This window comes from Nicotiana tabacum, chromosome 22, assembly GCF_000715075.1.
Source record: "Nicotiana tabacum cultivar K326 chromosome 22, ASM71507v2, whole genome shotgun sequence".
NCBI classification, from domain to species: Eukaryota; Viridiplantae; Streptophyta; class Magnoliopsida; order Solanales; family Solanaceae; genus Nicotiana; species Nicotiana tabacum.
Window position 1 is genome coordinate 156,113,037 of NC_134101.1, and position 12,956 is coordinate 156,125,992.

Genomic DNA, 12,956 nt, shown 5'->3' on the forward strand with positions numbered 1-12,956 from the left:
TAAATTTGCTCCTGAAGAAGTAACACAATTGAAATTGCTTCCTGAAGTGGAAAAATATTATGAAGAGGAGTTTTCGTGTGCTTAAACAATTGTTTTTACATTGTTTATTTGATTGTGATTTTCTCTCATGACACCAGCAGTGTCTGAGCAATATTTGATAGTACAAAATGTATCAACAACTCCTGAAGAGCTAAATGTTTGCCTAAAGAATACATGACACCAGTAGTGCCAGATAAATATTAGATTGTGGATAATAAATGAAGGCTCTCGAAGAGCTTATATACAAATATGTCATTCATATTATATGATTATGGTCAAAACATATGTTGTAGTAAACCTGAAGTTTACTAATACAAATGGCTATCATATTGAGACTACAAATGATTGGAAGATTGATAATCTTCATGTTTCCACAATCATAGGGGGTAAAATAATATGTATGTGAGAAGTTACCCGCCTTATTCTTTAATTTGTACTATATCATGTATCGCAGTAAATCAGAAGTTTACTAAAGCAAAAGTTTATGCCATAGTAAACCAGAAGTTTACTAAGAGATAGCACATGACATGATAAACTTGAAGTTTTCATTTGCCATTTTTAAATGAGCTATTTGAGAATTCAGATAAGCATATACTAAAGAACTAGAAGATTCTTCAGGAATTCTCATGTGTTGCTTGTTCTCATAATGAATTGTATACCAGCTAAAGTTGGGACTAAGACCCCTGATTCTGAAATATATAAAAGGTGAATATGGGCCCGTTCACCTATCATGTGAACCACTTATAGGTGCATATATGAGATGGTTACATGTGTAATTATTGTCAACCTGCAGTTTGACATTTGGAATTGCTTTTCTCGATTAAGAGCATAATTTTCAGATTATGAAATCAAGACAATTTATCTTGATAATGCTGGTTTATATCCAAGCTGGTTTAGCATTGAATACCTCCTATTAATGGCTAAACCATTGCTTATGAGAACAAAGCTTCATGTGTTGGTCTAAGATTTTCTAAATTGCATATAACAGCACTTGTATGCATCAGATCAACAATATATGATAAGTCCTCCCTTCACAATTGGTTTAGGATCAGAAACCAAATATTTTTACTATCTTTTGTTGCGTGGTATATGATTAATTTCTCTACCATAATACACAAAGATATGTTTCCCAAAGATGATTGGGGATATATGTTAGTTTTTCTAACATTTGGGGGATGGAATAAACCGTTGAAAAATATGCTATATGAATCGAATTATCATGATCCTCACTTAGAAGATAATTCAAGTCGAATGCCAGAAGCATTTGCTGATCCAAAATTAAATATCATATTTCAGCTGCAAATGCTCCTATTAAAATTAAAGTCCCTGAAGGATAGAGTTTACTGTACGCATGAAGCGTGGTAGACCAATCGGTTCCAAAGGTAACAATCCTTGAAAAATAGTAGGAGCTAATGATCAAAATGATCATAATGAGGAGGAAATAAGCTCTAGAAGAGCCCACGACATAATGTTTCATGAAACTCCCGAAAAAGTTCAGGTACCTAAAAATAAAGAAAGTGATGAGATCTCCACAAGTTATGTCGCTTCGGAACTGACAAAAAATGATCGTCGACGATATATTTAATACAATATAGTGCACAATATTGTAAAAGATTGTGAGGATCGGACTAGCAGTCCAGACACTTGAAGATGTCATACCATTTAGATACAAGTCTTAACCTATATGACTTATTTGACTAAATCTATATGAAGATCCTTGAAGGATTGAAAATGCCCGAAGCATATAATTCAAAGTCTTGAGAAATGTACTCGATCAAATTATAAAGATCTTTGTACGGTTTAAAGCAATCTGGGCGCATGTGGTATAATCGCCTTAGTGAATATTTGCTGAAAGAAGGTTACATAAATGATATTATTTGTCCATGTATTTTTATAGTAAAGAAAATAGCATCAGAATTTGTTATACTTGCTGTTTATGTTGATGACATAAATCTTGTTGGAACTCCAGAAGAGCTCCAAAAGGCAATTGAATATCTTAAGAAAGAATTTGAGATGGAAGATCTTGGAAAGACAAAACTTTGTCTTGGTCTGCAAATTGAACATTTAGCAGACGGGATCTTTATCCATCAATCTGCCTATACAGAAAGGGTCTTAAAACACTTTTACATGGACAAAGCGCACCCATTAAGTACACCAATGGTTGTTCGATCACTTGAAGTGAATAAGGATTTGTTCCGACCTCCAGAAGAGGACGAGGAACTCCTTGGTCCCGAAGTACCCTATCTCAGTGCAATTGGGTCATTAATGTATCTTGCTAATGCTACAAGGCCTGACATAGCATTTTCTGTTAATTTACTAGCAAGATATAGTTCTTCTCCTACACGAAGACATTGGAACGGGATTAAGCATATATTGCAATATTTAAAGGGAATTCTTGATATGGGTTTGTTTTATGCTAACAAAGATAGTGCAAACCTTGTTGGTTATGCAGATGCAGGTTATTTATCTGATCCCCATAAAGCTCGATCTCAAACCGGCTACGTATTTACATATGGAAGTATTGTCATATCATGGCGCTCCACAAAGCAATCTATTGTTGCTACTTCTTCAAACCATGCTGAGATAATATCTATTCATGAAGCAAGTAGGGAATGCGTATGGTTGAGATCAATAATTCATTTTATTCGAGAAAAATGTGGTTTGGAATGTGATAAAAGACCCACAATTTTATACGAAGACAATGCTGCATGCATAGCCCAATTGAAGGGAGGATTTATAAAAGGAGATAGAACGAAGCACATTTCACCAAAATTATTCTACACACACGATCTTCAGAAAAGTGGTGACATTGATGTGCAACAAATCCGTTCAAGTGATAATCCAGCAGATTTATTCACTAAATCTTTGCCAACTTCAACTTTTGAGAAGATGGTATACAAGATTGGAATGCGGAGACTCAAATATTTGAAACAAGGTTTTCATCAGGGGGAGTAAAATACGTGATGCACTCTTTTTCCCTTACTAAGGTTTTTTCCCATGGGGTTTTCCTTATAAAGTTTTTAATGAGGCACCTAACAATGCATCTTACTAAATATGTGTACTCTTTTTCCTTCACTGGGATTTTTTCTCACGTGATTTTTCCTAGTAAGGTTTTAATGAGGCACATTATCTTTTAATGAACATCCAAGGGGAGTGTTATAAATATATTATGGATGTTCATTTAGTACTCCGTTGTAAATAAGCTTTCTGAAGAAGCTTATCCATATGGGACTCCACCGTAAATATGTTTATCTATTTAGTACTCTATTGAAAATAAGCTTCCTGAAGAAGCTTATCACTTCGGTACCCGGTTATGGATAAATATTACCTCCGATAGAAGATTATCCACCGGATATAATAAGCTTATCCTTTCAGTACCCAGTTATGAATAAACATTACCCCCGGTAGAAGATTATCCATATCGGGTATAATAAGCTTATCCTTTCAGTACTCCGTTATGGATAAACATTGCTTTCAGTAGAAGATTATCCATATCTGGTATAGTAGCAGCTTACACAACAACTTCTTTTTTTCTATAAATAGAAGAGATTTCAGTTCATTATGTACATCAGTTTGAATTCGAATAATATATCAGTTTCTCTCTATACTTGTCTTTACTTTATAGTCTTTATTTTATAACATATACAAATTTTTTCTTTTTCTTTAAGTTAGGAAACGATGAAGATTGAACTATGTTGCATACAAGAAATCGAAGTAATTTGGAAGAGAATCGGGCAGAACCCCAATTTAGAAGGAGAAATTCAAAAATAGCCAGATAATTCAAAAATCAGGCAGTGCACTCTTTTTATAGTTGAAGAAATTGTACACAATTGAAGAAATAAAAATACACAGTTGAAGAAATTGTACACTCTTTTTATTTCTTCTTTTGATGCAATAACTATTTATTTCAACTGTGTATTTATATTTTTTTCAGGCAAATCTATAAAATATATATATTTTTAGAGCACCATAATTTAGAGCTATATAAAAAATTATAGCCAAAATAATTAATTACAAACCATGTATTTTTTATAACTTTTTAGATGCCTTGACTATTTATTTTAATTGTATAAATCTTTATTTTCAGGTCAAATTCAAAAAAAAGATTAACTAAAACTTTAATATTTTAGCCAAATAAAAATATTTTGCCTTAATAATGTAGTTCTATCCAAGTTTTATTATAAATTGTATTCGAAAAAAGTTAATTAAAGAAGTAACATACTTAAAAAGGTAAAAATATGTTTTATTTTTGAAAAATGTCACATATACAGGAAAAATTCATGTGGCATGTGAGTGCACCCACACTCTTTGCCATATCAGCGTCCCGGGGGAGGGGTAATGGCTCTCAAAACGCCAAGTTGAGGGGGGTAATTAAGACCACGAATAGTTTAAGGTTGTAATTAATAATCCGTGTCAAGTTTAGGGGGGTTTTAAGGTATTTTGCCTTTTAAAATTAATACTCGCAGCTAACGGAACTGTAAAACAAAAGGGGATGTCTGAAAATTCCCAAATAATTTACTTCGAATTTCTCTAAGTAGGTGGTAAATTAAGGGAAAGACATGGAATGAAGTAGGTTAGGGAGTTGAAAAGTTTGAAATTTAAAGTGGAAAGAGTGGCAGTGGTTTTAGGCTAGTCCTTGTAATTGGTTTTGGGATATTAGTTGTATGATTTATTTTGTGGCTACATATTGTCATTAGTTTTCCCCGGATGGTTACAAACGAAGTTTACTCAAAAATAAATACAAGACAAATGAATACTTCCGGGTCCAGTCAAAGTGGATCTGTGATCTTCTTATTGCCCGGGCCATCTTGGACTCCAACAAACTCACAAGAGATATAAGGTAAAAATTACACGGGGCGCCCTATTTGGTCGCCCCCATTTAACCTATACCCATTTTTCTAAAAACTTTTAACTTGTACCCACTTTTTAAATAACTTCAGCCCCCTTTCTCCTCATCCCCTTCCTCCTCCTCCTCCTTCTTCTTCTTCTTCTTTCTTCTGCTGCTGTTGGTGCTTCTTATTATTATAAACACAAGAATTTAATTCATAATACTGGAAAAGCAGGGACATATGCATATACGTCTTATCTGCTCGAACTGAATATTATTTTGATATACCTAATTCGATAAAGCTTCCCCTTCCCTCACATTGACTGTTAATTAACCTTTCTATATTAGTTTCATGATTGATTGTTCATGGAGATATTTATTACCTTAGTTCCTGTTGTGGTTTTCTTGGTTTTGTAGCTTACATACAAAGATGAAGTTGATGACGAACATGAGAAACTTTGTTGTGCATCTCTACCTTGGAATTGTTGGAGGCATGAGGCAAAGAAAGTTAAATTGCATAATTTTGAAAATATGGAGCTGCACGAATTGAGAAACTACTTTCTCACAAAACAATAATAATAATAATAACAAAAACTTCAGCTCTAGAGCTGAAGTTCGCCAGTTACAAAAACAAAAACTTCATCTCTAGAGTTGAAGTTCGCCGGTTACAAAACAAAAACTTCAGCTCTAGAGCTGAAGTTCGCCGGTTACAAACAAAAACTTCAGCTCTAGAGCTGAACTTCAGGCCCGTCTACTAGAATGCTGAAGTTTTGCGTGATTGCCTTTGCTACTTCAGCCCCGTATGCTGAAGTTATGCGAAAAAGTGGTTACGCTTACAATTTTTTTTGCAAAGTGGGCACAAGTTAAAACGTGACACAAAAAGCGGGTATAGATGCAAATGCCCCAGATTTAAGTGCTACCGGTGGTCCATTACTCAGATGGTCACTCAACTTTCCGAAATCTTTCTTTCGTTTGTAATAGCAAAGTCACTCAACTATGTATATATCACTCAGGAGGTCACTCAACCAGATTTATTAAACTTTTGATCGCCAAATACCTATTTTACCCTCTAAATTATCAACTTTTATCTTCCGTTTTTTGCTTTTTATCTATTTAATCAACATTATGGACTTACCTATAGAACACAAATATTTTAGTTAAAAAAAATTCTAGCATATATAATGTCGAAATAATAATATAATTGAGTATAATATTCAAGAATATGTAATGTATATTACAAAAATACTTTTATTATAAATAATTATTTTCTATAGTACGTGCATGGAATATATATTTCAAAACTTCTATTTTCTTTCATTCTCAATTGTGTAAATAAATTTTTGATTTTGTTATTAATATCAAAATTATTATTACAAATGAATTGTTATAATTAACTTTCTACTATGCTCAATATTTTATTATTCCAACATTATATATGCTTGAATATTATTTTATTTTTTTTAATTTATAAATAAAATTTATTTATTCTAAGATAAGTCCATAATATAAATTAAAAAGAGAAAAAAAATTATTAAATTAAAAAGCTAAAAAAATAAAAAGAAGATAAAAGTTGATAATTTAGGGGTCGTTTGGTTGGAATACGATTTATACTGATATAAGTTATATTGGGATAAGTTATGCTGAGATTAGTTATGCTAGGATTGTTGTTTATTCATTGTTTGGTATGTGGTATTAAGAATGACAATTGCATAATTTCTAAGAAGAAGGTATAAGTTATACTGGTGCTAATTACCCCACCCTCTATAAGGTATAAGTTATCCCGGTCTTAAAATTAACACCGGGATAACTTATACCTGGTTTGCTAACCAAACAGAGTATTAAGGTGGTATTACATTTTTATACCACCCCTATACCTTCTTATACCTCATAACAACGACCCCTTAGGGGTCGTTTGGTTAGAATAGGGCTTATGCTGGTATAAGTTATGCTGGGATTGTTGTTTATTCACTGTTTGGTATGTTGTATTAAGGATGACAATTGTATAATTTCTAAGAAGAAGGTATAAGTTATACCGGTGCTAATTACCCTACCCTCTATAAGGTATAAATTATCCTGGTGTTAAAATTAATTTTAACACCGGGATAACTTATACCTGATTTGCTAACCAAACAAAATATTAAGGTGGTATTAAATTTTTATGCCATCCCTATACCTTCTTATACCTCATACCAAACGACCCCTTAGAGGGTAAAATACATATTTGGCGATCAAAAGTTTGAGAAATCTAATTGAGTGACCTTCTAAGTGTTATTGATATAGTTAAGTGATTTTGTTGTTACAAATGAAAGAAAGATGGCTTTGATAGATAATATGTGATAGTTGAGTGACCAAAGCAATGGACCTTGTCTTACTTCAAAATTCCAAAGACGTTTTTTTTCAAACCTTTCGAGAAAAATAATAATAATTTAGTAATAAAAGTAAAGTGGGGAATATATTGGAAAATCGGAGCCAAAACTCGGACCAGCGCGCTAAAGTGTTAATTTGAATTTACATTACCCAAATCAGACGACTATAGAGAGCTGATGGAAGGGGAAGGAGAAAGTGAAGTAGGTTTCACAGACATCGAAACAATCTCAGATACTCTCAACAGCTCTATCAGATTCCATCTTGTTACTGACATCTTAGGTTTCGTCCTCTATATGCACCAGCAAATCCCTTCGTAAGTAGTACTCACTCCGTAACCTGTTTGACTGAGCACAGAATTTAAGTAAAAAATGAATACTTTTGAAATTTGTGGTACTAAACAAGTCCAAATGGGGCCCACAATATTTGTGTGGTTATAAAAGCTTCTCGTTAAGGGTAAAGTTGTAACTTTAAGCTAAATTGTTACCAAATTTAGAAAGGGTTCATTCTTTTTGGAATGGACCAAAAAGTAAATAGTTTCACATAAACTGGAACAGGAGTACAAAATTTTGTACTAATTTGATTTTGTTCAGATTTTTATGTTGTTTGCTTCTCTGGTGCTGCTCTAATTAATCGCCTGTATGTTGTTTGTTTAATTGCGCAGCATACTGCAGGATCTCACTCTAGAATATGACGTATTGAACACTGAATATGCGGAATTGGTAAGTGAACACTATCATTTACTTTAAAGTATGCTGCTCTTTTTGTAGCGGGATTTTGATATTTTTGAAGTCTAATTTTTAAATTCACGGAAAGATAATGTAGTAAATGGGTATTTTTTTTTAATTTTTATCTACTTTTGGTAAATCAAAACAAAATTAAAGTAATACGTACTAGTTGAAGTTTTGAAGTATGTTATGAACAAAAGTGGTGTCTAATACTAGAGATCTGTTTTCACAGATGTACATAGGTTTTTGGCTTATGAATTAGCGAGTTTTGTCTTTATAAATGTTGCTAGATATTGAAAGTTGTATGGTACATATACGGAATAAGTCCACTGCAACAATTATCTTTCACTGGCTTTCTATTCTACATTACCCGAATCAAGAAATATTATAAACTTTCTTGTTAGTTAGATAGTTTGATTTTCTTGTTTAGAAATCTAATTCTGTTAGTGTATAATGTACTTAGGTTTCAGGTCATATTGTATCCTAGAGCATTTTTGCAGAACTCTGCTTGAACTCCAATAACAATTGATAGAAGAGAATTTAGTCGTAAGGAAAGAGACATTGCAACTTGCTTTCGAAACCGTTGTTCTGTTTGTAACCATCTTTTGTGGTACTCGTATCTCTAGCGCTATGACCTAGTACTGGCTTTCCTTTAGGAGACAGCTCTTTTACACGCAGAAACGGGCCCTTCACGTAGAAAGCATGTCGCCAGGAAGAGGGAGGTGAGGATGGGAATAAGAAGACTAGATAAGTTAATGAACACTATATCTAGTCTCAAGACTGCTCTTCAATTGATGATCACGGAATTTCCTGCTATTCAAAGGGTTGTTCTGATTCTTGGGCCTAGTCCTTTGCGCCCGCTACATGTGTATGAGCTCTGCTTTTCGCATGAAACGGCAGCCTCAGGAGGAGATTTTACTAGGAATCGAGTTGTGGAAGCACTTTCAAAGAAGGTTTCTTCTTTTGTTTATTTATGTTACATCTCACATTTCTATATATATATATCGATATATTTCTATTGTGCATGAATTTGGGTTTCTGTTTTTACACAGGCTATTCGGGTCTTAATTTCAAAGGGTGCAGGATCTACCTCCACTGCTGGTATTTTATTGGCAATTACTATCTATTAGTGATACAATAAAAAAGATATACTTGCTGGGGATTCATTGCTAGTCTCATATCCTTTTAGGTACAACCAAGTTGTTCCTATTGGTTCAAGCTTCTTCTTCAATCAACTTGCCTTTGCATTTTCTTCCAAAGAGGGATTTTAGGTACAGTAAAAAGGTATATTCCCAGAGATTGTTCCTTTGAATTCTAAATTGTTGTGATTCGGTTCTGGGGATGCATATTCTCCTGGTAGACATTCTTCATGATAATTCTGATGTTTATCAGTATTAGCTGGTTCAGCTGTGCTCGTCAATTATTGATCATCTTCAAGCTTCCGTAATACCAATTTGATGAGAATGAAATCTTTCCTGAGCTGGTGCTTTGCATATAGAAGCTCCCTCCTAATTTCTCCCCTTCTTTTCGTCATTTTCTTTGCCCAAGCAAAAATAATGCTGATTGACTGGTTTATATCCCCTCTCTTCCCCAGTTCATTACGGATACAGCTTGCAAAATTTGAAACAATAGCTGGACTGATGTGAGCTAGAGATGGACGTTGAAGTTCCTGTTAGCTTTTAATAAATAACGATCGTCCATTGAGAGTCTAGCATGTGTTTTTTATTATCAAGGCCTAACATGATATCTAACTTCATTATTCAAAGCCTTATATTTATGAAGCATCACTATGATACACTATTTTGCTTCTATAAATGCTTTGCTGACAAGCATTTAACATGTGGCGGTGCAGATAGTGCCTTTGAAATTGCGGTTTAGTTGTAAAAGCAAAAATCTTGAAAGAGAAGCATGTGCTGATGATACTCAAACTGCTAAAGCAATCACATCGCATAGTTCTAAACTCGAAGACGTTATCTGGTAATTTCAGTTTTCAGTCCATGATAACTCTATATCTTTTATCCTTTTTTTATATGTTTGTGTTTTCTTGATCTATCCTTGTCATTGACATTGCTATTCAGAAATCTGGCAACAAAAGGAAAAGAGAATTCAAACTTTCATTCAATATGTTTTATGCTTCAAAAAATGGGGAGTACGAAGGATTTTTGTCAACTCTCATCACTAAGATTTCAGTTTCACTGTTTTCTGCGCAGATTATCATTCATATTGAAATATAGTGAATCCAAGAACTTATGATGCTCTAGCTAAAAAGGCTGTTAAATTGTTTACTGGGGATCCAATAATGCTTGCCATCTTAGCTTTTGTCATAAATACTTCATTTGTTGTTTTAATGTTTTTTTCAAAGGTTTGGCATCCTGGGACATAATTTAGTTCATTGGCTAAAATAAGATGGTATGAGGGGAAAAAATGCACTATAGTAAGTCGGCATCATGTATAAAGTTGAGCACAATGTAATGTGAACCTTTAAATCATGTCTTAACATTTTAACTTTTTTTTTTTTTACACCTGCAACGGTGGGATTTGAGTTTTTGGCCCTTTCCATCTGATTAAAAAATCAGTCATGGTATGAAGTGGTGGAAGCATCCTGTCTAAAAGCGTGAAAAAACAGAGGCTTTGATCAGTTTTGAATCCAAACCAAAGTTTTTATTTGTATGTTCATAGAGATGTTTAGAAGTTATTCGCTATAAACCGACAGTCCTGTTAGTTATACCATTGGTTAGTGCAGCAGTTGTTGCAATTTCTGTTTGAGTCGGTATTAAATATTCTTCGGCCTGCCTCCTGAAATTGTGTGAATTGACATTTCCGAACTACTGGGGACCCTGAAGAGTGTCCATGTAATTATCAGTTAGCTCAGGGAAGCAGCTGCAATGGCTTTTTATATGCTTAGTTGTTTTTCCATGTTATGTTTATTTCTACCTCAGATTTTAGGCAAAGATAAAGTTGGGCAAAGGGAACTGCTGAGAATAGAATCCTCTACTGTACATTGACAGGGTCCATGTGTGCTAATTCTTAATGGTTTTAGCTTCAATGACTTGTCAGGTTTCAGTGTCGGCATATTATCAAGGGCTTGGCTTCCAGGATTTCTCCAACTGAAGAGTGAGGATGGCTTCCTTCTTCCTTAACCTTGCCGCCCACCCCCTCCCCCCAACTCTCCCCCCACCCCCACGCATAAAAGAAAAAAAAAACAGAGGTTACCTTCATAGCACATGTATTCTTGTAATAGAATTGATGTTGATAGTGACTTCGACCTTATCATGCTTTTTCCTAATAATGTACTAATGTTGACCTATACTAGCAAGTGATGAACCTGTCTTGAAGAGATCGTTTCTGGTGTTACACCTTCAGCGTATAATTGAGTTTGTGTGCTCTCTCCAATAGAATTGTTAAGTAATTAAATATTCATAGGTACTCCAGATAAATATAACAGTAGTAACTAGTCTGGTTCATATTGCCGGTACTGACATCGTGATAAAAAAATTGAGACTGAAATATATGTTTTAGTTGTATTACTACTAGTTTACTAGCCATTCCCAAACGGTCTCCACAGTGAATCTAAGGTTAGAATTTCATAATAATGTGCTAGAAAAGTTTGCTTGTGTAGAAAAGGAATATCATAACCTAGAGGCGCAAGAACCCTATTCGTATGTATCAAACTGTGGATTCAATCCGCATACAACTTGTAGTAGAGCATCTTGATACACTCTTTTTCTTTTTAATATTTAATACAAGCAACTGAAAATTTTCATTGGAATGTCAGCTAAAAGTGCTGGTACAAATCTAAACTGGAACTTTAATGGTTGGAATACGATTTATACCGGTATAAGTTATATTGGGATAAGTTATGCTGAGATTGTTGTTTATTCATTGTTTGGTATGTTATATTAAGAATGACAATTGCATAATTTCTAAGAAGAAGATATAAGTTATACCGATGCTAATTACCCCACATTCTATAAGGTATAAGTTATCCTGGTGTTAATAAGTATAAGTTATACCAGTGCTAATTACCCCACATTCTATAAGGTATAAGTTATCCCGGTGTTAAAATTAACACCGGAATAACTTATACCTGGTTTGCTAACCAAACAGAGTATTAAATTTAAATATTCTTTCAATTTAAAAGGCTATTGCGTGATGGAACTCAATACCCTCTTATTCAAATAATCAACATTTGTTTTACATTATTTAAGGTTAGCATGCTTAAGATCTAAATTTATTCCGAATTTGGTTATAGAATTAAAAGTAGGATACAATTTGAAATTAAAATCATATAGACTCTTTTGAAAATAAATCATACAGTAGCAAGGTTGTTTGTATTGCCACAAGAGTAATTCACACTTAACATAATAGGGATTAGTCAACTAGTACGTGGGAAAGAGGAAAAAAAGTAAAGCTAAAAGAATTTTGCAGAACAAAAAGCAGTGGGAGGTGCAGTTTATAGATAAGCGACGTCAAACGGGGGATTTGCGGTCGTACATTAGTTTTATGCCACATTTTAACCTATACCCTGTTTTTAAAAACTATTGATTTCCTAATCAACTAACAAGACAATTATACCCCTTCCAAAACATATAAGAGTCCGTCTCTCCTCCGTATTCCCAGATTCAAATTCCAGATCTCCTCCGTATCTCCTCCTTCAGTCCGTCTCTCCTGAGAATGCGTCTCACATTCAAATTCAAATTCAAATACATTGTAAGTATTCAAATTCATCTCCAGAATTCAAAATAGTTTTTGAATTATATGTTTTCTGATTGATTGATTGAAGTTGTTTGACAAACTTCACTGATATGCTGAATTTGCAATTCTAAATCTATTTGATGATGAATTCTAACATTCTAAGCTGAAGTTATTTAGTTAACGAGCTGGCAAATAACACAACGAAGAAGAAATTATATTAAATTTTATATGATTGTTTTGTTGCTGAAGTTTTTTTGTCAATAATTAAAAGCTGAAGTTTTCCTCGTACACTGGGTAAAAAA

The 12,956-nt window shown here is 33.7% G+C and overlaps 1 protein-coding gene across 1 annotated transcript; it reads left to right on the plus strand.

Annotated features, from left to right (window-relative positions):
- Positions 1 to 7,288: 7,288 nt before the first annotated feature.
- On the plus strand, positions 7,289 to 11,204 carry LOC107810890 (uncharacterized). The gene is made up of 7 exons (XM_016635723.2): positions 7,289 to 7,547; positions 7,896 to 7,953; positions 8,616 to 8,912; positions 9,012 to 9,060; positions 9,149 to 9,243; positions 9,812 to 9,936; positions 11,017 to 11,204. The coding sequence occupies exons 1-7, from the start codon at positions 7,411 to 7,413 to the stop codon at positions 11,075 to 11,077; spliced, it is 822 nt and encodes a 273-aa protein (XP_016491209.1). The 5' UTR covers positions 7,289 to 7,410; the 3' UTR covers positions 11,078 to 11,204.
- Positions 11,205 to 12,956: the final 1,752 nt, after the last annotated feature.